This window comes from Spermophilus citellus, assembly GCF_964194105.1.
Source record: "Spermophilus citellus genome assembly, contig: SCAFFOLD_142, whole genome shotgun sequence".
In the NCBI taxonomy this organism is placed as follows: domain Eukaryota; kingdom Metazoa; phylum Chordata; class Mammalia; order Rodentia; family Sciuridae; genus Spermophilus; species Spermophilus citellus.
This window is the reverse complement of record NW_027672820.1, coordinates 280,200-308,027: the sequence shown is the minus strand read 5'-3', so window position 1 is coordinate 308,027 and position 27,828 is coordinate 280,200. Positions and strand designations below refer to the sequence as shown.

The 27,828-nt window shown below is 58.2% G+C and overlaps 1 protein-coding gene across 1 annotated transcript; it reads right to left on the bottom strand.

Moving 5' to 3' along the window:
- Positions 1 to 1,078: 1,078 nt before the first annotated feature.
- On the bottom strand, positions 1,079 to 27,828 carry LOC308640545 (cadherin-4-like; the record flags this gene model as incomplete). The annotated part of the gene is made up of 5 exons (XM_081312414.1): positions 1,079 to 1,165; positions 1,374 to 1,559; positions 9,898 to 10,035; positions 26,933 to 27,105; positions 27,819 to 27,828. 5 exons carry the CDS (start codon positions 27,826 to 27,828, stop codon positions 1,079 to 1,081), a joined length of 594 nt encoding a protein of 197 aa, XP_081168540.1.

Here is a 27,828-nt window from a genome sequence, read left to right as displayed (position 1 = left end):
ATTATTATAGCCACGACAGTTTGTTGTTCTTTTCTGTGGGCAGGGGAAAGGTAGAGAGATAGTAAGTATTTGCTGTACATGCTTCTTGCTGTCATCTTTGGACTTTCCCGTGTCCTTAAGTTTAAGGTGCAGATCTTTAAAATAGCACAGCACTGTATTAATTTACTTACTTTTCATAAATCTAGCAATCTTTCTCTTATACTTGTTAAGTATATTTCACTTTTATCTTTTGTGATATTTTATATGTATTCCCATAACTTTGGGCCTTATTTTGGTTTGTTCCTTTCCCCCATTCTAATATTTTCTCTCCACTGTTTTGATAATTGTATTTGTACAGCTCATTTTTAGTAATTCTATAGCTTTTACCTTTATACTTAATGAAGTATGCAGCATATCAATGAATCTACCTTCTTCCTGAGTAATAGAGATGCTTTAGGTCTGATTGCATCACACAATTTTTATGACAATTTTGTCTAATATTTTATTTCTACTTATTCTTAACCTCATAACTTAGATATTGATTGATTGATTGATTGATTATCTGGACTTCCTGTGTGGGATGGATATTTTTCAACAATTTTTGAAGCTGCCAAATATTATCTCATCAAATATTGCCATATCCCCTTTTCTCTATTATTTCCTTCCTAAAGTCTAGACAAACATGTCATACATACATTCACACACACAGTTATACACACACACACACACACACTCACACACACTGTCATATACACACACATACATACATTCACACACACACTGTCACACACATACATACATTCACACACAGTTATACACACACACACACTCACACACACTGTCATATACACACACATACATACATTCACACACACACTGTCACACACATACATACATTCACACACAGTTATACACACACACACACTCACACACACTGTCATATACACATACATACATTCACACACACACTGTCACACACATACATACATTCACACACACACACACTGTCATATACACACATACATACATTCACACACACACACTCACACACACACACACCCTCTCAAACACTCATACTCACACACTCAAACTCCCGGCCTCAGGAAGTCCAGCTCACTAGTGTGCCCTGCGGCCCGTCGTGGACGCAGGCAGCTTGCTTTCGAAGTCTTTCAGGCAGATCTGCCTTCTGTGAGGTCAGGGGAATGGGGCCATTGGGGAGGGGATGCACAGTGGCCTGTGGGGGTCTGCTGAGCCTTCGAGGTCGGGTCCTGGTGCAGGCTGGTTGTGCCCTGGTGGCTTGGGTGCGGGCCAGCCCTGGGTGACCGGGGAGGTGGCGGAGCCCAGTTCATTTCTGTGTGACTGGCCCTGGGGTATGTGTGGGGGCAGTCACCTACCTTCACCACGGTGACCATGCCCTCGTTGGTGACAGGGTCTGTGCGGACGCTGAAGTGCCCTGACAGGTCCCCGCTGATGATGCGGTAGACGGCGTTCCAGTTTGCCGAGTGGGGCTGGTCCCGGTCCATCACGGTGAGGTTGGCGACCACCGTCTCCACCCGGTTTTCAGGGACCTCCCCTGCAAACTGTAAAAGGTAAGGAAAGAGAAGGTCAAAACCCAGTGTGGGGCCAGGAGGCCTGGGACTCCTGTCACACCTGGGAGGTGCTGGGCCACCGCTCCAGGCCAGGGTGACAGGGGTGGGGGGCACGTGGGGCATCGAGAGAGGGCTGCAGAGCTCCAGAGGCCAGCGGTGCCTTGGGTCCTGGTGCACAGATGGAGATGCAGCAAGCCCCGCCCACAAGGGGCCAGGCCCCGCCTCCTGAGCACAGATGCAGACTCAGCAAGCCCCGCCCACACAGAGGCCAGGCCCTGCCTCCTGAGCACAGATGCAGACTCAGCAAGCCCCGCCCACACAGAGGCCAGGCCCCGCCTCCTGAGCACAGATGGAGATGCAGCAAGCCCCGCCCACAAGGGGCCAGGCCCCGCCTCCTGAGCATAGATGGAGATGCAGCAAGCCCCGCCCACAAGGGGGCAGGCCCCGCCTCCTGAGCACACATTCAGACCCAGCAAGCCCCGCTCACACAGGGGCCAGGCCCTGCCTCAGGCCCTGCCCAGCCTTCCCTGGGGGTGCAGAGACCAGTGCAGACACAGTGGGAGGGCATGGGACAGCGTGTTGTGCTCACAGGTGGGAGAAGACGGTGATGGGTGGCAGGTGTGAGAGGCTTCTGGAATCAGAATCATCTCTGGGCTCCTTCCGTCCCCTATGTCCTGCCATGGGTTTGGGCTTGGGGTTGTCCTTTGTGGACAGGTGACCAAACGCGGGGCCACGGCCCCTCCTCCTATCACATCAGGGAGGGCTGCAGCCCCTCCTGCCAGGCACCCTGAGCAAGGGAGACAGTGTGGCACGTAGGCCTGTAAGTGTGCCTGTGAGTGTGTGAGCGTGTCTGCCACTGGCCACGAGCTGAGATGGGTACTGACGTTTGAAGCAGAGGCTGCGTTTGTCCTGCCTGGGCCTTTGAATGCACATGGTGGCCTGGCACTGTGCAGTTTGAGCACAGGACACGGAGAGCCCAGCCACGGCCCTCCAGCTCCCTAGGGCCTGGGACCTCAGGGGTCTTGCAGGAGCAAAGCCACGACCACCCACCTCGGTCCTGGGTCCTGGCCTGTAGGCCTGAGCTTCCGAGGGGCTGTGGTCAGCCAGGGGGACAAACCTATTCCCGCTCTGGGGAATAGGTTTGTTGGTGCAGATCCTGTCTTGTACTTTCGTCTGTCTCCTTTCCTACCAAGGGTCAGAGCCGAGTAGCCAGCACAGAGGCGGTATGGCCACCCTCTGGCCCTTCATAGAAAGTGGCTGCAGATCCCTGTTCTAGACCCCTGTGGCCCCATCTCAGTGCCTGCTCAGAAGTGGGCACCTCAACCCAGCAGCCATTCAGGACTCAATTCTGGTGTTTCTGCCTCTGTCCTGCACACTGTGACCATAGGAGCCTGCAGGTGTTGGGGTGGGTGGGATGGTTTGTGTGTGGGGACTGCCACACACAGCTTGGGAACAAAGCAGTCCAGAGGAAGTGTGGCTGAAGAGGGGCCCTAGTGATGCTGTTGGAACCTGGATACAGCCATGCCTGAAGTCATGCTTCCCAGGACCTTTCAGCCTCTGTCTATGAGGCCCTCTCTTTGTTCAAGCTGCCAGGGTCAGTGTTGTGGACACTGGTCAGGCTTCCTGGCTCTCCAGCACCTTCTGAACTCTTCATTATTCCTAGCCTCCTCTGTAGCCACATCGGGGCCAGATGACTTAGGACCTGCCCTTGTCTGACTCCCAGTACCTGGTGCTGTTCGCAGGAGGGGCCTATTTAAGTCACGTGGGTTCCCAGAGAAGGGCCTGGTGGACACCTGCTTCAGACCCTCTCAGTCACCTTCCTAAATGTCCAGGTTTCTGGGTGCAGGGAGAACCTCTCAGTCCATGGCAAGCAAAGGCGGTGTCCAGGAGCAGGTCTCCAGGGCCTCCCCAAGGGGTCTCCGCCTGGGAGGAGCCAGAACCCAAGGGCACGGGGTCCCGAGTGCAGGGGGTCCCAGCTTCTCCGAGGCCCTTGGAGCACAGTCCCAGCTTGAAGCAGAGATCACTGTCCAGTCCAGGGGAGGCCCCTTAGCAACCAGAGGGCTGGGATGGGGGGCGTGTGAGGCACAGCCAGGTCCAGGGAGAACCTGCTCAGTGTCCTGCCTCACAGCGTCCAAGAAGCCCAGTGGCCTTTGAGGTGCCACATTGGCAGGACTCCAGGAGGGCCTCTGGTACCTGCTCGGGGAGCAGCCCCACCTCCATTGTCTGGTGAAGTGCGCTTAGAGCCTGTGATTCAGTTAAGGAAACCCAGAGAGGTTGGGCAACCCGCCCATGGTCACACAGCTCTCAGTGGTGCAGCAGGGGCTCCCCACACAGTGTGTCTGAACAGGCAAGGCCCCTGCTGCCCCTGCTCTGGCTCCTGTGGGCCACAGAGCAGGAGGACCCTGCCAGGGGACCATGCCCAGCCCCTGCTCGCCTTCCCCCTCTGTTGCTGGTAGCAGCGTCAGGGCCAGCCGGTGGCTCCCCTCCGGCCTCACCTAGCAGCCCTGAGGGTGACTGCAGGGGACAGCGTGCTCTGCTCTCAGAGCGGGCCTCAGCCTGAGGGGACTGCAGGGGACAGTGTGTTCTCCAGGAGTCCTCACCCAGGCCCCAGCTGCAGTGGTCAGTCCTCACATGGGCTTGGGTGTCCTGCAGTGGCCCTGAGCCTGCACTGCCTGGCAGTGTCTCCTCCCTGGAGGGCCCTGGTCCCAGCTCAGGCAGGCCCCACGGGAAAGAGCCGCAGGGCAGCGTGGCCAGTCCTCTGCCCCAGGTTCCTTCTCCACGTCTCCCAGTGGGGCTTGGTCCCCGGGCGGCCTGCGCCCTCACTGCAGCTCTCCGAGCCGCCTCTGCAGCCTTTGTTGCCTCATCCGCTCCAGCAGGGGTCCTAACGTGGGCGGGGTCCTCTGGCCACTCCCCTGCACAGCCCTCGTTCAAGGGCAGTTAGGGGCTGTGCCCAGCCTGGGCTCAGGGACCAGGGCACTTAGGGGCGGTAAGGCCTTCTTGCTGGTCCTCTGCCCAGCGGGAGCTTGGGGACCCTCCCTGTGATGAGCACAGCACAGCGGCCCTGGCCACCCCGTCCCAATTTGTTGTCTCCCGTTGGAAGACTCCCAGGATGCCGGCTCTTGGCACGACGTCTCAGTTCCTGAGGTTCCGTCCTCTGCAGTAAACAGGCAGGGTTTGGCTTCAGAACTAGAGCTGTGGGCTCTGAGGCTCTTTCCCCAGGAGGAACTTTCAGGCCGGGTTCTGGCCTCCTCTGTCTGTGGGTGGGATCCTGCAGGCCTGGGGCAGGGGTGGCAGGGCCGGGCCGTGGCTAGTGGGCAGCCTCTTCCCATCAGAGCAGGCTGCGTGGGAGTCACGAGCAATGGGAGCCAGGTGTGCTGCCCAGCAGCCACCCCCGAGGCCCGTCCACCTCCCCACCCACCCCGTCAGGAGGAGCAGTCAGGAAACTGAGGCCCAGCATTGGCCAGTGGGGGCCAGGGTGGGGCTGGGTCTGCTGCAGTGTCCTCGCTGGACCCATCGCCACCTCCCCCTGCCTGCAGCTTGGTGGGCCAGGCCTGGAGCATCCCAGGACCGTGGAGAGGTGACCCCAGGCCTAGGAATCTTCCAGTGTCCCCACACGGGGACCACCCCTCCCAGAGGACAGGGGCCTGTGCTCTGCCTTCTGTCAGGCCTGCTCCCTGGGCTGGGCCTGGGTCCCTCACCCCTGCTCATCATGAGGCCACAGCTGTCCCCAGGAGTGGACTCTGGCCTGGTGGGAGGGTCAGGGAGGGAGTCGAAATTGGGTGGGGATGGGAGATCTGACCCCTGGCCCTGCAGCTCAGAGGGGCTGGCGCTCAGAGGGGCCAGAGCTCAGGGGGGCCAGCACTCAGGGGGGCCGGCGCTCAGGGGGACTGGCTCCAATGACCCCTTTTCGGCGAGGTCTGCAATGCACACCTGGGCCCGAACAGGGGCACCAGGTCCACTCCAATTTCAAGATGCCACCGTCTTGTTCTCAGAAAACCGGGCTGGTCAGAATTTCTCTCTTCTGGGTTTGTGCCCTTAATGGAGGAGCTGGGAGGTGGGGCTCACTCTCAGGCTGAGGTGCCAAGGTGGCCACTAGTGGAAGCTGGCCTGGACCAGTCCAGCAGTCCCAGGGCAGTGCCAGGCCAGCCCGTGGTGCATCTGGCCCCCAAACCTCAGCCGTCTCCCGGCACCAGACAGACCCTGGGGACAGCCCTGCTGCGTGGTCTCCAGGCTCCTGGGCAGACCTCGGCTCCCCGTGACTCCTGTCCAGCCTCTGAGCGAGGCATCTCCGTGAGACCCCAGAGGTTTAGATCATGTCCCCTGAAGACCAGTGCGGGAGGCCTGGCCCCAGACCCTGGTGCTGCTGGAGGGGCCAGCCCGAGGAGGGGGCTGTGCAGGAAGTGAGGCTGGGCGCCCTCGGGAGGGCGGGGACCGGGCCCCGGGCAGGAGCGGCCTTTCTCCCCCAGGTGCTCCGGCCACCACGGGCCCCGACACAGGTCCAAGGCCACAGGCCAGTCCACCAAGGACTCCACCAGAGTGAACCCTCAGCACCAGCTGCTGACCTCAGTGTTGTCACAGAGCCCGGAGCCAACACCGTGGTCACCCTCCAGCCTGCAGGTCCTCAAGTCTGCCTGTCCTCACGTCCTGCTGGTAGGGACGGGGCCACTGTGGTCTCCCACCCCCTCAGAACCATTTGGCCCAGTCTGTCCTCACCCAGAAGTGACCCTTCAGTGCCAGCCCACAGCACACGCAGGCTCTCTCTCATCTCCTGGGACTTCAGGCGTCAGCAGGGACCAGCCTGCGTCTCCCCCATGTCCCTGGTTCCCCACCGTGGAGGACAGGAAAGGCTGTGGCTACTGCTCAAACCCCTGCCCTTGGGGACCCATCTGGGCAGGACTCTAGGCCTCTGGATGCCCAGCAGGAGGCCAGCGCTGTGTGGAAGTTGAGGGCCCAGTGACCATTCGGTTCACGTGGGCCCCCTCGAAGTGTGTTACACACAAGTGTGAAATGGGGACAGACTTTCTGATCTCAGAGGGATCGGCCACACAGCTAGGAGGGACGGAGAGGGGCTCAGGTGGCCTAACTGCAGGAACGCGCCTGGGGTGGGGGCGCTGGCTGGAGGGAGGCCAGCTGGTGTGGGCTCCAGGGCTGCCCAGGGCTGGGGGCTGGGGGCACGGCCCCAGGGCTTCACCCCAGGACCCGCGGAGGTGGCCAGCAGGAGACCCCTGGGGTGGCGTCTGAAGGTGGTGTCCGCCCCAGCAGACCCTGCAGCACCCTGGGAAGGAGGGCAGCCACTGGACAAAGAGCAGGCCATGTGCTTCAGTGGGCAGGGCAGCAGCCGCTGGAGCAGGAGGGAAAATGACCTTCATTAACAGTTAAGAACAGGGGGCTGGGTGGGGGCTCAGAGGTGGAGCGCTGGCCTTGCGAGGCCCTGGGTTTGATCCTCAGCACCACATGAAAATGAATAAATAAAACCGAGGTGTTGCGTCCATCTACAGCTAAACATCAAGACAAACAGTGGAACAGGGCGGGTCTCTCAGCCCCGACTGTCCTCCATCAAGCTTGATAAGAAGCTGGGATGCGCATGCGCCAGTGTGGCCAGCCTGCCCCACCCTCTCCACCACTGGGCAGTGTCCCAGGGCCCCTGCCTGTCACATCGTCACACCTCGAGCCTGGCTTTTGCAGACAGGCACACTGCAGACAGCGTGTAGAGCTGGTAGCAGAAGGCGAGGACTCTCTGTCCATCTGGGTCAGGACCACGGTCCCTTTGTCCCCGCCCTGCCCCAGCATCCCAGGGAACGGCCTCTCTACCCTTCGCCCTGGGGGCAGGGAGGTGGGGATTCTCGGGAGGGGGGGGACGCTCCATGTTATCTTTGGCCAAACACAAGATTTTACCCCAGTCTCAGAGTATCTCAGGCAGACCGACAAGGGACAGCCTGAGGTTTGTCTTGATGTCCAGCATGAAGAAAGGCGGACACTTGCTCCACAGAGCTCCTTCCTCCCCCCTGCCCATCACTGATGCCCGGGCCATACTAGGACTCTTGATGGGGGATCCGGCCTGGGTTCCCGTGTGGTGGGCATGCCTCAGGGAAGGTGGAGTCCAGCCCAGGTGCAGGTGAGGACCCCGGGCAGGCCATCCAAGCTGCAGAACCAGCCACCTCAGGCTGCCCTCTTGCTGAGCTAGGTGAGGCCCAGCCTGGCCCCCGGCTGTCCATCTATCCCTGCAGCTCCCAGGCCCTCCTAGGTCAGCAAGGCCTCCTCCAGAGCACCTGGGAATAGGCTGGGGGTCAGCATCTCACGCAGCCCCAGGGCTCCTGCACTCCCATCTATCTTCGAGGCGCCCCCTTCCTGTGGGCATGCTGGGCCAAACCCCTCAGCACCCCACGCCTCGTGCCCTCTGCTGAGGGGCCAGGCCAGCTCTGCGCCCCTTCCACCTGGTTTCCATGACAGCCACATGGTCCTCAGCTGCTTCCTGGGGGCAGTGAGGGTCCCTGGGGTGGGGAGAGCAGCCACAGCTGCTGCACCCCAAGATCTAGACACCAGCTGGCTGTCACCACGCAGGGTGTGCCCCTGCCTTGGGGCAGCAGAAGCCCTCAGCACTGAGGGGCGGGCGGCCCTGGCACTGCTCTGGGGCAGGTTCAGGCCAGGTTCGTGCCCCCTGCTCCCTGCTCAGGTCACTTAGGTGAGCTTCCTGCTCGGGGGTAGATGGTGCCCTGGATCCTCTCGTGTGGGGAGAGCTTGCTCAGGGAGGCGCCGACACCCCGGCCAGCCAGCACCCCTGCGTCCTCACAGGGGGGTGGGCTCTGCTCTGCTTGGTCTCCTTCCAGAGCAGGGAGGACAGCTGCCCACTGGGGAGGAGAGCAGATAGAAACTGTAGCCCAAGAGATGGACTTTCCTCCAGCCGACGCCTCCCTGGCCAGAGGCACCAGCGCTTCCCCAGGCCAGGCTTAGTGGGTCAGAACGCAGGGCCCCTGGCTGCCCTCACTGCCCATGCAGGTCTGAGGACTGGAGCCTGTGGGGGGCGCCCAACCCCACCTGGTCAGAGGGTGGATTAGCTGCTCCCCCACGGGCCAGCTGCACCTGTCCCCTAGATGGCGCTGCGTCCCCATCTGGCCCAGCAGGACACAGGAGGCGCTGGGGGAGGAGCTCCGGGCTTCCAGCATTCCTCAGCACCGCTGACCTGCTCACCATGAAGGGTGTCCTCCCTCTGCCCCCTGCCCCTCTCTCCCCTGGGGGCACAGTATCTGGGGACCAGAGCCACCTGCTTCCTCTGGGCTGTGTGTCACCTGGGTCCCCGTGTCCTGGCCCACCCCAGTCTGACCCCTCAGGGGCTTAGTGGCTGCTTGATGGGCAGGCGCTCCTGGCTGTGCTGCTGTCCCATGGACACTGTCCCTCTCCACTCTGCCCTCAGGGAGAGGTCGGCGCAGCGAGGGGTCGTGTGTGGGGGAGGAGAGCCCCGAAACCCTGGAGCCCTGGCTGGCCCTGCCCCCTGCAGCCCTGGTCTTGGCCTCTTAGAGGCAGCTGGTTGGACCACGTGCCTCTCATGTCAGCATTGCTCACAGGGCCTGCAGGACGGATTGGGGACGCAGTGCCACCCACCCACAAGGCCTGCGGAGTCCTGTGGAGGGTGCTGGGGAAGGGTGTCGGAAGCCTGCAGACCTTTGGGTGGCACAGGAGGCCAACAAGTCCTGCCAGGCCTGAGCCACGGGGCTCACCAGAGGGGACTCTGCGGTGGCTTGGTGCTCTGGGGGACTCCGGAGGGAGTGGATCCTGTGCATCAGTGCCAACCCTGGAGGACAGTGTCCCTGTGCCTGGGCAGGGGGGCCCTAGGCCAAGCTGAATAGATGCACACGGGTCCACCCAGCAGACCCGACCAGCATGGCTGCCCTCAACCGTTTCCCTCTCTGCGGATGGGCCACAGGGGTGTCCACTGTCCACTGTCATGCAGGGACGCACCTGCTCTGGCCAAGGCCCACTCAGGCCTCGGCCAGGCAGGGCCGCTGCACACAGCTGCACATGGCCTCCACCAGCAGCGAGAGGTCAGTCAGGCCTGCTGCTCCTCTCTGGGTGCCACGTCCCTTACTCTCAGGGCTGAACTGGAGCCCAAGCTCCCTGCCCAGGGCCCTTCCTTGTGGAGCCTCTGGCCGCTCTCCTCCAAGGGGACCTGCCCGGGGGCCCGCCAAGCCTGAGCTGCCTGTGCTGGGGCCATTCCATCCACGACCTGTCCAGCTCCTCCACCCACACAGGGCGAGGGAGAGACGCGTCAGCCGTGGCCAGCCAGCAGTGGTCATCAGAGCCCTGCGGGTGCCGCGGCGGCCTCGGTACTCACTGTGCTCATGGTGAATTCGGGGGGGTTGTCGTTCACGTCTGTCACCGTGATGATGGCCGTGGCCGTGTTTGAGAGCCCGTAGTTGAGGTTGCCTTCCATGTCGGTGGCCTGCACGATGACCGTGTACTGCTGCACTTTCTGGAGGGGAGGGTGCGAGGAGGAGAGGTCAGTCTGGCGTTGGTGGACAGGGTGCCCGTGCTGCTGGGGCTGGTGCAGAGGACCGAGGACAGCCCTCTCCAGAGTCTGGGGCTGAGGCTGCCTGTGGGAACTGTCCCTTTCCCTTGGGGCAGTGACAGGTGACAGGAGGAGGTCGGCTCTGTTTCAATCTCAGGGCCCCTCAATGGGCATGGGTCGCCTTTGTTGCCAGATGAAACAGGGGCCAGAGAACCTTGGCACGATCCTCTGTTTAGAGGAGCAGAGGGGGAAGTTGGCAAAGGGAGGCCCAGGCCAGGGCCACGGCCACGGGTCGGGGTGCCTCGCTGAAGTGCAGGCAGGGCTCAGGCCGGAAGGAAGACGGGTGGGGTGGTCTGGGGCCCAGGTGTGGCTGTGGGAAGACGTGCGAGCCAGGCAGCTCCTGCACGTTCCCACGCAGCGGGCCTCGGCCTCTCACTCCCGGCCCATGGGAGTGCAGGATGCTGAGCCCCGTCAGCAGCGGTGGCCTGTGCATACCCCTCCCTGACTAGAGGCCAAGGCTCTTGCAGCCTGGTGGGCAGCTGTCTGTGGGACCTGCCCGTCTCTCACTGGCACCATGTGGGCAGCAAGGGTTCTGGGGACCAAGGCAGAAAAGGGCCCTCTACATGCCCTCCAAGTGCTGCATGAACCTGACTCTTGCTCCTGCAGGATGTGAGCACAAGACCAGTGCCCAGTACCTGGTTCACTGAGATGTGCCCAGGGAGTCCCAGCAGGCTGCGCCAGTTGCCTCTGCATGCAGGGTGGGCGTGTGCAGAGTCCAGTCTGCACCACTTGGACAGGCTGCCCTTGGCAGCAGCTCTGCTGGGCTCTGCCATGGAGGCGGTGCAGGCTCATGTGACCGGGCACTGCCTCGCTGGCCTTGGGCATGGTGGCACTGCTCATGGCAGAGGGCCCTGTCTGAGGGCCCTCGGGCTCCCAGCACAAGGCTGTTTCTCTGTCCATCCCCATGGAGACCCGCCTGCCCATGCCTGGCAGTGTGCCTCCCGGTGCTTCCTCCCTTTGCCAGTGGGTGTTGGCGCTCCCAGAGGCGGGAAGGGCCTGCTGTTGTGGCACTGCGGGCTTGGCTTCCGGCACTTGGCTTCTGGCTGGGACGCTGCAGAGACGGGCTGAGGCGGAGGCACCACATTGGCAACAGGCTACAGAAGTGAGTCCAAGTACCAGGTGCCCCTGCCCCATCCCATCTCTGCCTCCCTGCCACTGGATGGGCAGCATCGTGCAGGCAGCCCTGTGGCTGGAGACAGAGGACGTGTGTCCGGGCAGCAGGCGCCTCTTTGGAGACTGTCTTCATTTCCACCGGTTTCTCTAGTTCTTTAAGAGTCTGAGTTTCTCCCCTTCCAGCTCATCCCCAGGAAGAAGGATCCTAAGCTGCATGGGTTCTCAGTGCCTCTTTCCAAGGCTGGACAGGCACTGCAGGCCCCTCCTGGGATCCCAGGCGCCCGTCCCAGGGCCCCCTGCACCCCCCGCTCTCTGTGCACTGGTCTGTGAGGCTTCGCCACCCCACTGCCGTGTGGCCTGGCAGAAGGGGCCAGACCGAGAGCCTCAAGAACCACACAGGCCGAGGGCTGCAGGAGGGATAATCAGAGAACAGGAAGAAGGCCACCAGAGGACCAGGTCTCCACATGCACCTTGGCAGGGTGGCACCCTTGGCCATGGTCACAGCCCGTGCTCAGACCCACCTGTCACCTGCACTCAGAAGACACTGGGGGAGTGACAGTTTAGAAATGGACACATGCACGTGCACCCACAGGTGTGTACGGGGTGTACAAGGGTGTGCCTGTGTGTGCCGTGTGTGCCTGTGCACACAGGTTCCCGTGCTGCTTGCTGGTCTGTGCGCAGGCAGGCGAGGGCCGGGACTGCCACTAGAGGGCGGGCTGGGCTTGCTTCTGGGAGGCAGGACGGGATGCTTGCCGGCCACCAGGGGCGCAGCTCGCCCCCAGTAAGAAGTCCCCGCAGGGACCCAGAGCACCAGTGGCCTTCCTGTGGGGCGCTGACCCCTGGCAGGGTTGGCCTGGCCCGGGATCCATGGCTCGTCAGGACTGTGGGCAGGAGGCTCAGGCTCCTTTGTGGCTTGGCTCAGAGTGTCCTCGCAGGCCTAGCCGGGGTCACCTGTCCCTTCTGGATTTGTGGGCATGTGGGAGGCGGTGGGCAGCATCCAAGCTTCTGCCCTGGAGCTGGGCCGCAAGGCCTTCCTGGAAATAGCTCCTGAAGGTGTGTCTCATCTGTGTGGCGGGTGACGGCTGGGGGTTCAGGGAGTCAGATGCGGGACTCTGTGCATCTCACATTCTCATGCTGCAGTGGAGGGACCCGGGAGAATGGCAGGCGGGACCCAGTTCTCTGGGGTCTCTGGCCCCACCTCGGCCCTGAGAAGTCAGCTTACCACATGTGTCCAGCCCTGTCCTCCGGCCCCTATCTTACCAATGGTCTATGTCTCCCTGGGGGGCTAGAGCTCCTCTGAGGTCAGGGCTGACCAGGGCATGCCCTGGAGTCCAGTGATCTGCCCTGCAGGCCCTGGGGGCCCTGAACATGCAGCCTCTGCTCACGATCAACCCTTCATGGAGATGAAAGGAAGTGACTGGGTGGGCAGTGTCCAGGGTGGCCCCCACTGGACACCTGTGAATATCCAGGACAGGGCTTCCTGGTGGCCAGCCAGACTGGCTCCCACTGGGAACAGAGAACAGGGGGACCCCTGGAGCCGGCCACACTGTGAACAGAGAACTTCAGTGAATTCACCCAACAGTGATCTGACCATTTTCAATTTGAGAGCAGAGGAGAAACCACAGTGCTGTCCCGGGCTCTTCTCGCCTCTGCACAGCTCAGCATGCAGATTCCACAGAGCACCTGTCAATCACGCAGTGGCTGGCCTGACCTAGGACCTCGAGGTCCTCCCCAGCAAGATGCACAGCCAACCAGGCTGCCTGGGACAAGCTGGGCCAGCAGCAGGGACCCTGAAGCTACCCTTGGCACTTCCCCTCCCTGTGACGACCAGGGCCTGTTCTACCTGCGAGGTTGCCAGCATGACTCGCCCCACTCTGGGCTCTGTGCACCCAGCAGGTGGCCAGGGGTGAATCTAGGCTGAGAGCCTAGACCCCAGCACCCTTCCTTCCTGGGTGAGGCTGGAGCAGGGCAGGTGCTGCCCACCACTGCTCTGGAAGGGCCAGCCCCTCACGGGGCTGTGCAGCTCTGTGCCAGCTTCCTGTGGCCCTCTGTTGGGACTCACACCTCTGGGGCTCCCCAGGTGGTCACAGCTGGAATCCCCTTCCCCTCTGTGCTGAGCAATGGAGCAGGCTGGGACGCACCTTCCTGTGTGGCTCAGCACCTGCCACCTGCCCTTGTCGGCCCTGGGCATGAGTGCGGTCAGAGGATCCCTGGGTGGTTGCCATGGAGAGGTGAGGCGGCACGGCGGACACTGTGGGCAGTTCAGCCCTGCTTACCACATGACCTGGGAACCCTGCTCCAGGGAACAGATCCAAGGGTGCTTCAGCAGCTCCCAGGAGCAGCATTTACACAGCCAACAGCCCAAGTGACTGCAGGGACCAGATGCAGCCCATCTGCCCAGTGGTGACAGGAGGATACCGCTGCCCGCTGCCCACCCAGGAGCTCAGGCTGGGCAGGACAGCACACCCTGAGTGCCGCTGCTCCTGGGCAAGGTCCAACCGGGCAAGTCTGCAGAGGCAGGCAGGTGGGTGGCCGCCAGGGCTAGGGCGGTGGGGATGGAGTGTCGGTGAAGGGGTCTCCTCTGGGTGATGAATGCATCCAGGAGTTATGTGGAGGTGGTGGTCACTCAACGCACGCCCAAACCCAAATTGCACAGTATACAGAGTGGACAGTGTGGCGAGAGCTATTTCCCAAGGTGTGGGCAGTAAAGCCCGAGGGGTCCTAGTGGGGCTGTGCACGGCTGGTGGCCCCAGGACAGACTCCGTGGGGCCTGCAGGATGTCCCCAGGTCACCACAAGGCTGAGCCCTCCCCCAGCTCTAGCCCTCTCCTGCCACCATGGTCCACTTTATGCTTTGAAAACCACCCTTGCTGCTCTGCCACTGACACTTATTTTTAAAACGACCTTTCTTTCTCTCCTTTCCCTAGTCTCAGGGGAGACAGGGTCACCTTTCTTCCCCACCCTAGGCAGAGTCACCACAGGAATGAAGGAATTCAGACTTGGGGATGGCACCAGAATGTCTCAGAAATGACTACCTCCCAAATTAACAAAGGAATTACACTTCAGACAGAGAACACGTGGAACGTAGCCTTCGAATTGCCTCTTTAAAAACATATAACTTCTGTTTATTCTGACAGTTAACACGGCAGATGCCAGAGCAGGGACTACTTGGTTTAATGCTGTATCTTGTCTGCATTGGGTGCCGTAGCTATTTGTCATAAACTCTGAGGTACGGGAGACTTCAGGGACACTCTAAGTCCACAGGGTAAGAACTCGACTGCCTCAGAGCCACACTGTTAAATGGGGAGACACACAACAACATGAAAAAGCAAGGGAACAAATTGCCCCAAACCAACCAAGATACCCCAATAACAGAGTCCATCAACACCCCAGTGGAAGAATGTCAGAGAAGGAGTTTAGAATGTGCACAGTTAAACTCATCTGTGAGGTAAAGACGATGTAAGGAGTGAAATCAGAGAGAAAATACAGGAAGTGAAATAAAGAGCAATTCTAAAAAAAATCAAGCAGAAATATTTGAAATGAAGGAAACAATAAACCAAATTAAAAATTCACTTGAAAGCATCATGAACAGACTAGACCATTTAGAAGACAGAATTTCAGGCAGTGAAGACAAAATATATGATTTTGAAAATAAAGTTGATCATGGAGAAAAAGATATTAAGAGACCATGAGCAGAACTTCCAAGAAATATGGGTTAACATGAAAAGACCAAACTTAAGATTTATCATGATAGATGAAGCTTGAAGATACAAACCAAAGAAATGCACTATCTTTTCAGTGAAATGATATCAGAAAATTTCCCAAACCTAAAGAATGAAATGGAAAATCAAATGTAGGAGGCTTAGCAAATACAATATCACACAAGACCCTAAATATACAGATACAACAGATCCACACCAAGGCACATTATTATGAAAATGCCTAACATAGAGAATAAGGATAGAATTTTAAAGGCTGCTAGAGAAAAACTGTAAGTAACATCTTGTGAGAAACCAATTCAGATCTCAGCTGATTTGTCAACCCAGACACCCCAAAGCTAAAAGGTCTTGGAATAATATACATCAATCTCTGAGAGAAAATGGATGTCAGCCAAGAATACTATACCCAGCAAAATTAAGCTTCAGACAATGAAATTAAAACCTTCCATGATAAACAAATGTTAAAAGAATTCAAAACTAGAAAGACTGCACTACAAAACATATTCAATAAAATATTTCATGAAGAAAAAAATGAAAAATAAAAGTGAAAGCCAGCAAAATGAAGAACTACACTAGAAGAACAGTCAGTCAAAGGAGAAACAAAGTCAAATTAAAAACCAGAAATAAATCAAAATGCAGAGGATAAAAATCATTTCTCAATAATAACATTAAATGTAAATGGTCCAAACTCATCAATCAAAAGGTATAGATTGGCAGATTGAATCAAAAGATATATAGACTGGCAGATTGAGTTAAAAGACCAGACCCATTAATATGCTGTCTCCAAGAGACTCACCTCATGGGCAAAGACCTCCACAGAATGGAGGTAAAAGGATGGGAGAAAAATATCCTTCATATGGGTCTTGTAAATAAGCAGACTTTTTATCCTCACATCAGATAAAGTGGAATTCAAGCCAAAGTTAATCAGATGGGACCAAGAAGGACATTTCATACTGCTCAAGGAAATTGTACATCAACAAGACATAACAATCATAAATATTTATACTCCAAACGGTATACCCAAAGAGTATATTCTTTCTTCATTAAAAGAATAGAAAGTCACCAAATAAATATCCAAACATTACATCACAAAGCCCTAGAAGAAGAAGAACAAATCAACAGCAACAGCAAAAGACAGGAAATAATTAAAATCAGAGCTGAAATCAATGAAATTGAAACAAGCCAAAAAAAAAAAAAAAAGAAAGAAAAGAAAGAAAAGAAAAGCCGATAAGCCTTAGCATAACCAATCATGTTACTGAAATTCACCATGAAAAAGGAGAGGTCACAACGAACACTATTGAAATACAGAAGATGATCAGAAACTATTTTGAAAATTTATATTATAATTGACAATCTTGAGGACATCAACAAACTTCTAGAGACATATGACCTCCCCACATTGAATCAGGAGGACTAGAAAATTTAAAATTGAAGGTGCCACCAAAAGCCTACCAACAAAGAGAAGCCCAGGAGCACAGGATTCTCACTGAGTCCTACCAGAGCTGCCAAGGAAGAGTCCACACCAATCCTCCTCCGATTATTCCATGAAACAGAAAAGGAGGAAACCCTCCCCAAATCATTCTATGAAGCTAGTGTGACCTTGATGCCCCAAACAGACAAGACAAATGAGGAAAAAAAACTTCATGAACATAGATAAAACATTCTTGATAAAATACTGGCAATATTTTGCATACAAAGACTTATTAAAAAGATTGTGCTTCACGATCAAGTGGGGTTTATCCCAGGGACGCAAGGTTGGTTCAACATGCAGAAATCAATAAACATTAATAAACTAAAGACAAGAATCAAACGATCATCTCAATAGATGGAAAGAGAGTGTTTGACAAAGTACAGCACCCTTCATGTTCAAAACACTGTAAAACCAGGGATCTAGAAACATACTTCAACACTGTAATAGTATCTAGGCTAAACCCAATCATTCTCAATGGAGAAAAAAGAAAACATGCAGGACAAGAGTGTCCTCTTTCACTACGTTTATTCAACATGGTCACTGAAACTCTAGCTAGAGCAATTAGAAGAAAGAAATTAAAGGGATACAAATAGGAAAAGAAGAACTCAAACTGTCACTATTTGCTGATGACATGACTCTATATTTAGAAGATCCAAAAAATTCCACCAGAAATGTTCTACAACTAATAAATGAATTCAGAAAAATAGCAGGAGATAAAATCAACACTCATGAGCCAAGTGCATTCCTATACATCAGTGATGAATCCACTGAAAGAGAAATTAGGAAAACTACCCCATTCACAATAGCCTCAAAAAAAAATTGGGACTCAATCTAACAAAGGAAGTAAAAGTCCTCTACGATGAAAACTGCAGAACACTAAAAGAAATGGATGCAAAGATCTCCTTTGCTCCTGGATAGGCAGAATTAACATTGTCAAAATAGCCATATTACCAAGAGTGTTATACAGATTCAATGCAATTCCTATTAAAATCCCAATGACATTCTTCATAGAAATAGAAAAAGCAATCATGAAATTCATTTGGAAAAATAAGAGACTCAGAATAGCCAAAGCCATCGTTAGTGGGAAGAGTGAAGCAGGAGGCATCACTGCACCAGACCTTACACTGTACAACAGAGCTATAGTAACAAAAGCAGCATGGTATTGGCCCCCAAACAGACATGTAGACCAATGGTACAAAACAGAGGACACAGAGACCAACCCACATAAAAACAGTTATATCAGACTAGACAAAGGTGCCGAAAACATTCACTGGAGAAAAGACAGCCTCTTCAACAAATGGTGCTGGGAAAACTGGAAATCTATAAGTAGTGAAATGAAACTAAACCCCTGTCTTTCACTGTGCACAAAACTCACCTCAAGGTGGATCAAGGACCTAGGCACTAGAACTGAGACCCTGAGCCTAATAGAAGAAAATGCAGGACCCACTCTCTATCATGTCAGAGCCAAATTCCTCAACAGCTCCTAAAGCACAAGAAGTGAAATGAAAATCAATAAATGGGATGGAATCAACTAAAAAGCTTCTTCACAGCAAACAAAACAATCAATCATGTGAGGAGAGAGCCTGTAGAATGGGAGAAAATCTTTACCACATGCACCTCTGATAAAGCATTAGTCTCTGGGATATATAAAGAACTCAAAAAACTTAACACCAAAACCCCAAATAACCAATCAATAAATGGGCCAAGGAACTGAACAGACACTTCACAGAAGAAGAAATACAATTGAGCAACAAACATGAAAAAGTGATCAACATCTGAAGCAATTAGAGAAATGCAAGTCAAAACTGTACTCACTCCATCTCCAGTCAGAATGGCCATCATCAAGAATACAGGCAACAAGAAATGTGGGCGAGGATGTGGGGGAAAGGCACCCTCATCATACATTGCAAATTGAGCAGTATGGAGACTCCTCAGAAAACTTGGAATGGAACCACCATTTGGCCCAGCTATCCCACTCCTTGGTTTAAACTCAAAGGAATTAAAATGAGCATACTATATGACACAGCCACATCAGTGTTTATAGCAGCTCAATTCACAATAGCTAAACTATGGAACCAACAACCTAGGTGTCCTTCAACAGATGAATGGATTAAGAAAATGTGGTATATATATATCCAATGGAATATTACTCAGCTTTAAAGAAGAGTGAAGTTATGGCATTTGCCAGTAAATGGATGAAACTGGAGACTATCATGCTAAGTGAAATAAGCCAGTCCCAAATAACCAAAGCTGAATTTTCTTTCTGATATGCGGGTGCTAACACACAATGTTGCGGGGAGGAAAGAATAGAAGTTCTTTGGATTAGACAAAGAGAAATGAAGGGAAGGGAGAGAGATTGGGAATAGGAAAGACAGTAGAATGAACCAGGCATCCCTTTCCTATGGATATTTGAATATACAACAGGTGTAACTCCACATCATGTACGACCACAAGAAGGGGAAGTTACACTCCACGTATATCTGCTATGTCAAATGCACTCTACTGTCATGTATTTCTGAAAGAACAGTGTCAACAACAAAATAAACCACTACTGAAAACCAAGACCAAGACCAAAAACCCCTCTGTTGCCTTGGCTGGGCAGACTCACAGCCTCTGGGGCAGGAGTCCCCTGTGTTTCTATTTTGCTAGCAAAACAATAAGACTCCCCTCTTTCTCAAAACCGTGTCCTCGTTATTGTTTTGGCACTGGGGACCAGGACCAAGCTTCCAGCAACACCAGCCCTGAGTCTGCGGCCCCTCAGCTGGGCTGCATCCTGGTGTGGGGGAGGCACTGCCCGGCACACATCCCACCTGGCCCAGGTGAACCTCAGGTGCCCGTGCTCCCTCGACTCTGAGGCTCTCCCCAGGGGTGGGCTGGGCCTGCGCCCTCTCAGAGGGTGCCCCGGGATGGTTCTGAATGGGGGCCACCCCTGCCCTCGCCTGCCCAACACCTGCCAGCCCTCTGCAAACCCGCTCTGTCCAGCCCTGCCCTGGGACCTGGCTTCCTGGGGTCCTCACCCTCAGGGAGGGGCCTCCTCACACCCCAGGAGGGTCCTGCTGCATCACGGGAAGCACCTGTCACTCCACCCTCCAGCTTGCCCTCGGCACACTTGAGGGACCCCACCTCAGGATCTTCAGGGCCATGGCCCAGCTGCCCCCACCCATGACCCCAGGGGTCCCCTTCTGTCTGGGCCCAGGTGAGCTTTCTGGGGAGCTCAGCTGAGACAGCAGCTCCTCCGGGCCTGAGGCAGGGAGGCCGCGGAGGTCTCTGCTTCAGCCTGCAGCCGGGCGGAGGTTCCGAGGCTCTCATACACTGCCTTCCTCTCCCCGTCGCTGTCTCGTCCCCCTCGCTGGCGCTGAGGGAAGACGAGCTGCCAAGGAAGGCTGCTGATGACCAGTGAGGGCTTCCTGGAGGGGACGGTGGGTTTGGGTGCAGAGGAAGGAGAGTACCAGGTGGGGGGAGGCTGGGGCGCAGCCCCGGTGGTCCTGCCAGGGACCCCTGTGAGGAATGGACGCTGCCTATCTGTCCCAGCAGGCCACCCCAGCTGTTCTCAAGGGCCCCTGCTTGTGACCAGCCCCTGGCTGTCCAGGGTCCCTCTGCGGCCTGGCCTGGGCAGTGTGCCCTCTCACTGAGCCCCAGCGGGAACAGGCTGTGCCCCTGCCGAACACTGTGACCCCGGCTGCTGCTCCAGGGTGGACGCGTGGCCAGCCCAGCACAGCACGGCGCTGCAGGGAAACCCGTGAGACTGGGGAAGAGCCGGTGTCAGTGCCTGGGGCTTGCTTGGTGGCTCTGGGGTGGCTGACGGCTTCATCCCCTCAAAGGAGACAGGGCCTTCTGTGGTTCCTTTCACCGTGCTTTGGAGGGAGGAGCTGTGGGCTGCTTCTCTCGGCCTCTGTCTCTCGCGCTGGTGCCAGGGAGCGGCCGAGGGGACCCGCGGCTGGGAGGAGGGCTCTGGAAACTCGGGGCCGGGCTGTGAGGCGCGTTCCTGGGCCGGTCTGGGTGTGCTGTGTCTGCTCATGTCAAGGTTTCAGATGTCCCCGGGCTGCCTGACCCGGTCTGCACAGTTTGGGACACATGGCACTTTCTTTCCTCTCGGGACATTTCTGGGTGTTTTGGGACGTTTCTGGGTGGTGGCTCCTGCCCAGGTGTCCTCTGCAGCTGCTCCACAGCTTTTCTGCTCTCACCTGAGATCCATTCTTGCAGAACCTCACGGTGACCAGAACTCTGTCCCTGAAGGGACTGGAGAGCAGCTCGATGGTCTTCCACAGACCTCCTCACCTCTTCCCGGAAAGCAGCCCTTGGACAGCAGAGGCTCCTGCAGTGGCCACATGGCCCACCAGGGGGCATCCCCTGCGTCTCTGTGGGGCCCCTTCCCTGGGGCGGCCTGGGCAGGGTGGGAGCTACTTCCTTTGGCAGTCCTGCGGGGCCCAGCCCTCTGGCTGACCACTTCTGAAGGGGCTGGAGAGGAAATGCTGAGCTCTGGGGCCGGAGGGTCGAGAGGCCACCTGTGGTCTCTGCCACCTGTTCAGTGTTTCTCACCAATGATTTAAACCCAGCTCCCAGGCTGCCCAACCGAGGGTGGCCAGGTGGGAGGGGATCTGGGTGGTGGTCGCGGCTTGGCAGCTCTGCTTTTGGTGGCTCCCTGGGGGTGTCCGATGGCTGCGGAGCCTGGTTAGTGGGAAAGCCGCTCACCCCGTGGAAACAGGGAGTCTGGTGGTGTTTCCAGAATGTGTGTTCAGCCTTCACTGGATTCAGGGTGGCCATTCTAACTGTAGCCCTTCGCCCGGTCCAATTTTAAAACGAACCGATCGCCTAGATTGCATCCATGCGTCTCCAGTCAGGGCCCAGGGCAGCGCAGCGTCAGGAATACAGACAGGCGGGCTGGATGGTAAGTGACGGGTGAAGCAGCCAACCAGTGCTCTTTCAGCGCTGGGGATGGGCCAGGAACTGCTCTCTCCGGTCACCCTGGTGGCCCTGTGAGCAGCGTCTCTGCGTCCTGCTCTGCCGAGGCCAGCCGAGGTTTGAGGGCTACTTACTCCCCGTGCCTCGGGGACCCTCACTCACCTTGGCTCCTGGCCCTGCCGACTCATGGTGGCTTCTCTTCTCTGTGGGTCTCCCCTCCTCAGGAAGGTGATGTAAAAGTGAGGGCCTCCCCCCACCCCCAGAAGCCCCAGGGACGTCCTTGTCTCCGGGGGCTCCACAACAAATGGCCACACACATGGTGTGGCTTCAGACAGCCATCTGGGGACAGAGGTCTGAGGCCAAGGTCTGAGGCCTCCTCCAGGGTCTCCTGGGAGGACCCTCCCTGCCTCTTCCAGCTCCTGGTGGCACCAGTGTCCCTTGGCTTGAGGCCACATCCCTCCAGTCTCTGCCTCCTTGTGTGGCCATCTCCCCTGTGTCTCTCCCAGTGTCCCTCCACCTGTGTCTTATCGGGACACTGGTCCATGGTGGGGTCACCCTACCCCAAAGACCTCTCCAGACCCTAACACTTTTCATATCTGCAAAGACCTTTTCCTAGACACGGTCACACTCAGGGCTCCGGGGGTGGGACCTGGACATGTCTTTTTGGGGCCTCTTCTCAAGTCAGTTTCTGGCTGATCAGGCCAGCCCATGGCCAGGCGGCTCCCCAGGAATCTGGCCTCTGGACATGGGCTGACAGGCTGTTGCTCACTGGGTGCACAGGGGACAGACGCTGGCCATGGGGTCCCCCAGCACAGAGCCACACGTGTGCCGTGACAACACTGTGGCAGCTGTGAGCACGACTGGGTGGGGACAGGTCTGAGGACAGGAGAGGGCAGGCTGGACTCAGGAGGAGGTCTCGGGTGCTGAGCCCACGGGTGTTGCTGCAGAAGACAGCATGCACCCCCTCGCGCCCGTGGCAGGGAGGGGCTGTGGCCGTAGGTGTGGGACACAGTGGAACATGTGTCCCTTGATTTCCCCAGGTGTCACTCTTCTGCTGAGCAGAGGGAGGCACTGGTTTTGTCACCAACAGTGTCTCTGTGTGACAGTCACGATGGAGATGAACTCCCAGTAGGGTCAGTGCCACCTGACGACTGAAGTGTGAGACTGAGGAGGTGACGCTGATGGGCATCTGCAGGAGGAGGGGCCGAGGGGTCTCTCACAGGGACATGGACTTCATCAGGCGCAGCTGGCGGGGTCCGAACAGGGCGACCGGAGCTAATTACTTGGCGCAGCCTGGAGCAGTGCGCTGTCTCCAAGAACCTGCTCACCTCATAACTGAGCTCGGGTGCTCACCTTGGACGAGGCCATGAATATTCTAATTAGGACCCACTGGGGGGAGGGCAGGGAGCCTCCAGGTACCAGAGCCACCTGGAGTCTCTCCTGAGGTTTGATCCGTAGGAGCGCTCAGTTCACGGCTCCCCCAATGAGACGGGGCTGGCGGGTCTCCCCTCCTGCAGAGGCCGCTTGCTGGGCCCAGGCACTCCACCAGGACGCAAGGCTCCCTGTGCACTGCCTGCTGCGTGGTGCGGGGTGCGGGTGTCCTGGGGGGGGGAAACCAGGTTTGTCGCGTCCACCTGTGGGGTGTCCTGTAGCCGAGGCAGGACCAGGACCCCACGAGGAAGATGGTCATGTCTCCTTTGGGCCAAAGCTCAGGCCTGAGTTGCGAGAGCCCCTGGGGTCTGCAGCAGCAGGACGGTAGGGGACCCCCTGCACATGCCTGGAGATGGGTCATCTTGACCCGGTTGCCGTATTGCTGGCCACTGGTTTCCCAAGCCCGGATCCATCGCAGTTGACCTTGCCCCAGAGACAGGAGCTCCTGTTCCGGTCAGCGGGGGAGAGCAGGGAGCTCAAGGAAGCACCAGCCCCACAGGGAAGGACACTGGGCCTGGTCACCCAGGGCTCCCGCAGCCACTCCCCTTGCTTCCACTGGAGCCAAGAATCACCATAGGGCAGAGGGTCCATGTGGTGGGGGAGGACAGGAGGGGACAGTGAATAAGGGGGGAGAGGCAGGAGGGGAAGGACTGGGGAGGGACTGGGGAGTGAGAAGGGGATGGGGGCAGTGGGAGGGGGGCGGGAGGCCGGGGGAGGAGCAGGAGGGTGGGCACAGGAGGGTGGACAAGGGCAGAAGGGAAGGCTAGGGGAGGGGGGGAGGGGAGCAGGAGGAGGGTTGGGGAGGAAGAGGAGGGTGGGGAAGGGGAGAGGAAGAGGAAGGGATGGAGGAGGGGCATGGGAAAGGGGGAGGAAGGCTCAGGGAGGAGGTGGGGGATGGGGAGGAAGGAACAGGGCCTGGTAGCACCGCTGTCCTGTGGCTGTGCCAGGTCAGCCTCCTCCCCCACCAGGGGGAGCAGCTCAAGTGACATGTCCTATGGCTTCGCTGACACCCCTGACCACCCTGGGCCCCCACCTCGCTCCCTAGGAGGCTGAGGTGCCCAGGAGAGGTGTCCTGTGTGTGGCCGGGGCAGCACAGCTTTCCTGGCTCAGCCTCAGTTAGCAGAGGGAAGAATGGGGGCCTGGAGGCCCTGCCAGGTCTGGCCCTGTGGCACAGGTGGAGGTCAGGGTTGGGCCCTGCCAGGTCCTGGCCCTGCGGCCACTGCTGGGAGGTCAGGGTTGGTCCCTGGCCAGGTCCTGGCCCTGTGGCCACAGGTGGAGGTCAGGGTTGGGCCCTGCCAGGTCCTGGCCCTGCGGCCACTGCTGGGAGGTCCGGGCTGTGCCCTGAGCTCATGTGGGCGGGGGCCTGTTGAACTCCCTGGTGTGGCCATGTGCCTCCCTCTCCAGCCCCTGTGCCTTGAAGTCCCGCCTGTGACTGCCCTATAGCTGCCCAATGTGGCCCTGCCTTGCGTCCGGTGACTCTGGAAGGCTGGGGCCCTCCTGGTCACATTAACACAAGGGTACCCCAGGCACTGAACAGAGGTCCCACCCCTGAAGCCCCGTCCTGCCTGAGGACTGTGGCTCTGCTCCCCCCCACACACAGCGCCCCCTAGTGGAGCCTGGGCTTTGGCTCATCAACCTGATTCGGTTTTTCCAGCCCAGATGGAGGCGGTGGGAGAAACGGGAGCGGCCCTGAAGTTTCCCTGGGTTGAACGTCAGCACTGAAGCCTGAGAGCAAAGCAGAGGTGGCGAGTCACGACTTGCATCCCGCAAGCCCTGGAGGAGCAGCCACCGCTCCCATGCACACAGCTCCCACGGGAGCGGGCCTGAGCCTCCGCTGAGCTCTGCTGCTCTGGGGCAGGAGCGCTGTGAGGACGCCTCCTAGCCTCCCTCCCACAATAGAGCTGCCAGTTATCCTCACCTCCACTGGCTTTTAAATGAGCATTTCCACTTGGAACATTTTGCAGGCTGCTCTCAAGCCCTGTGACAGACAGCAGCAGACACAGCACAGGCTGGGGACCAGCGGATCCTGGAGAGCAGGGCGGGCCCGGCCTCCCCTCCACCTCTGCCTGGGAGGATGCCATCAGCTGCACCCGCCTGCCCTTGCTGGGGCCTGGTTGGTGGGTGGGAGGTCCCTGCTGGCCAGGCTGAGGGGCTGAGCCTCGGGATGGTGTGGATCTGCCCACAGGGCCACCTGTACCCAGGACAAGGGGTTCCTTCCTGTGGGGGCCTGGCCAGCCGAGGAAGCCCAAGGGCCCCCCACAGAGCCCTGATTCCCCCCAGGCCTGACACCTGGAGCCCACACCCCATGCTTGCTTTGGGGGTCTTAGTAAACCCCACTCCTGCCCGCAATCAGCCGACCTTGGCCCAAGACCAACACGCAAGTGGGGCCTGTGGCTCTCTTGCTGGAGGCGGGTGGGGCCAACTGTGCGGTGGGGCCAAGCCTGTTCAGAAGCTGGCCCAGGCCCTCAGGGCCTGGTCTGCTCATCTGTGTGTGTGGGGGGCTCTGGGGCTGCTCTGAGCACTGCGAATGCAGCGGGCACCTGGGAACTCGTCTCTTGGAGTCACCCTCCTGTCCCTCCCTTAGCTTTAGCTCTGCTCTCTGGTGGCACAGATGTGATGGCCTCCCCACCAGGGCCCTGAGCAGCCCAGCACCCCGCGCCCAGCACCCCGCGCCCAGCACCCCTGCAGCGCGTGTCTCCTCCCCACCACCGTCTTGCCCATCCCAGCCACTACAGGCAGCAATGCGAGGACAGACACTGTCCACCAGCTGCACGTCCACTGGGCACCACCCCTCGCCTCCACCAACAGGCTGAACAAGGAGAAGAACCGATGGGCATTGGCCTCTGCCTGGGGTCTCTACCTCAGGCAGGGGCCCTTGGAGCAGGAAACCCTGCAGTCCCTCAGGCTCTACCTCCCACCCATGTGGGCTGCACAAGCTGCTGACCAGGGGCCTGGGAGTGGAGGCAGCATCCACCTCCCCTCACGTCCCTAGGCTCCCTCCCCATCTCTGCGCTTCCCTCCTCGTGGACCAGGAGTGCACTCCCTGTGGACGCAGGCAGCTCCAGGCAGAGCTCCTCCCGCCAGGGCCACCTGGGGAGCAGTGTCCATGGCCTGACGCCCACTGTGCTCCCCTGCCCCTTCTCCAGGACGGCCGGGCTCCATGGCTCCTGGGCCCCTGTATGTGAGAGGTGTGCGCGTGCCACGCTGCCATTATGGGTATGGAGGTGTCCGGTGGCCGCAGCCTGCAGAATTACCTGTGGCTCCTGGCTGCTCCGGTGGCCAGGGCAGGTGGGGACCCTGAGCAGGCGATCTAGAGGGTCTGTCTGGTTGGCTGACCTTGGGTGGACCTTGCCCATGGCCCTCCCCACACTGTGTTGCTCTCAGGCCTTTGGGACCTCTCCTGAGCTGAAGGACAGGAGAAGAGCCAGGGCCAGCCTCAATTGCGGGGGCTTATCCAGGCCAAGCAGGTGCGTGTTCTCCACCCCTGGGGAGGGTGGCAGGGCCTGGATGGGTCCCCTAGTTAGGGTGGACGGTGCTGGTCATGGCCCTGAGCCCCTGGCCCTCTGGCCCTCCATTGCCCAGTTCCACCAACGTCGCTGTGGGAACACCTCAATCCTGCAGACAGGCCCTGTGTGCCCTCCGCGCCAGCCCTGCCCTGCCTGCCTCACAAGGCCCACTCCCACTCCCAGAGCCCAGAGGACCCATGACTGGGCCCCCCAATTCTGCTGATGTGCCTGTGGTCACCTCACCTTCCCACCAAGCCACAGGCTTCAGAGTTGCCTTCCACGCCACCCTGGTGCACCACTCAGTAAAACTCAGGATTTCCAAGAGAAGCACTTCATGTCCCTCAGGGCAGGGGCAGGAGGAGTTGTCCAGGTTGCAGAGGGCACTGGTGTGCAGGGTGGAGCTGACCAGTGGCAGGGCACATCCTGGGTCCAGTGCTGGCTGGACCCTGAGAACCACCAGGTTCCCTTGGGCTTCTCTTGAGTGACCACCAGTCTCTGCCGCCTGCACAGCAGGGCCTCCCTGGGGACCGGTCACCGTGCCAGCTCGGGGGCTGGTCCATGGCAGCTGCAGGTCCCATCTGCTGCCCCTCTCCCTGCCCATGCAGGAGACAGTCCTCGGCACCCCTGGAGGGCCCCGCCCGGCCCCACAGCAGGTCTCACCTCTCGGTCCAGGCCTGCTGCCACCGTCACGATGTCCCCTGTCTCGCTGTTGATGGTGAACATGTTCTGGGATGGGCTCTGAGGGGTCTGGGTCACAATCCGGTACCGCACCATGCCGTTGGCTGTGGTGCCGTCGTCCGCGTCATTGGCTGTGACTGTCATCACGTAGGTGCCTGTGAGGGGGGAGAGCAGCTCAGGTGGGGTCTGCACCAGCTCTTTCCCTGCCGCACACCGGGGGGACCTTGCCATTCACCCCAGGACGCTCAGGGCAACGGGTGTGGCTTGTGCCTGTCGCCTGCCAGGGCTCCCAGGTGGCCCTGAAAGTGAGCCCATCCGTGCTGTGAGGGGTTCTCCTGAGCCGGGCAAGGCTCCCGCAGTGGGTGCCCTGACATCTCCCCCTCAGTACAGGGTCCCAAGGCCTGCACAGGAGTGCCTCTCCAAGCCCTGCAGGGTGGGACACGCTCAGGTGGCCAGCGGCCCCCAGGTGTCCCGCCAGGAGCCTGCTCAGCTTCCAGGTTTACTGAGGGAAACACTCCACAGTGTGCATGTTAGGAGAGCAGGTCCAGCACAGGAAGGGGACGTGTATTTGCAGGTGCATGGTCTACGGTCTCATCTCAGGCAGGTACGTGGGACCACTGACCGGACTCAGTGGGCAGAGGGTGGGTGTGGAGGTGGTAAGGGAGGGTCCAGCGCCAGGGGCTTCCGGGTGCTCGGCAGCCGCTCCTCCATCACCAAGACACAGATGCACTGAGGTGTGGTCCACACACCATGGCGCTTGTCCTTTAAAGTACAGTTGCGTGGTTTCTGTGTCTCCGCGGGGTTGTGTGACTTCACACGGTCTAGTCCGAGGACATTTCCCGTGGCCTTAGGGAGCTTGAGCACTCACTCCCCGTCAT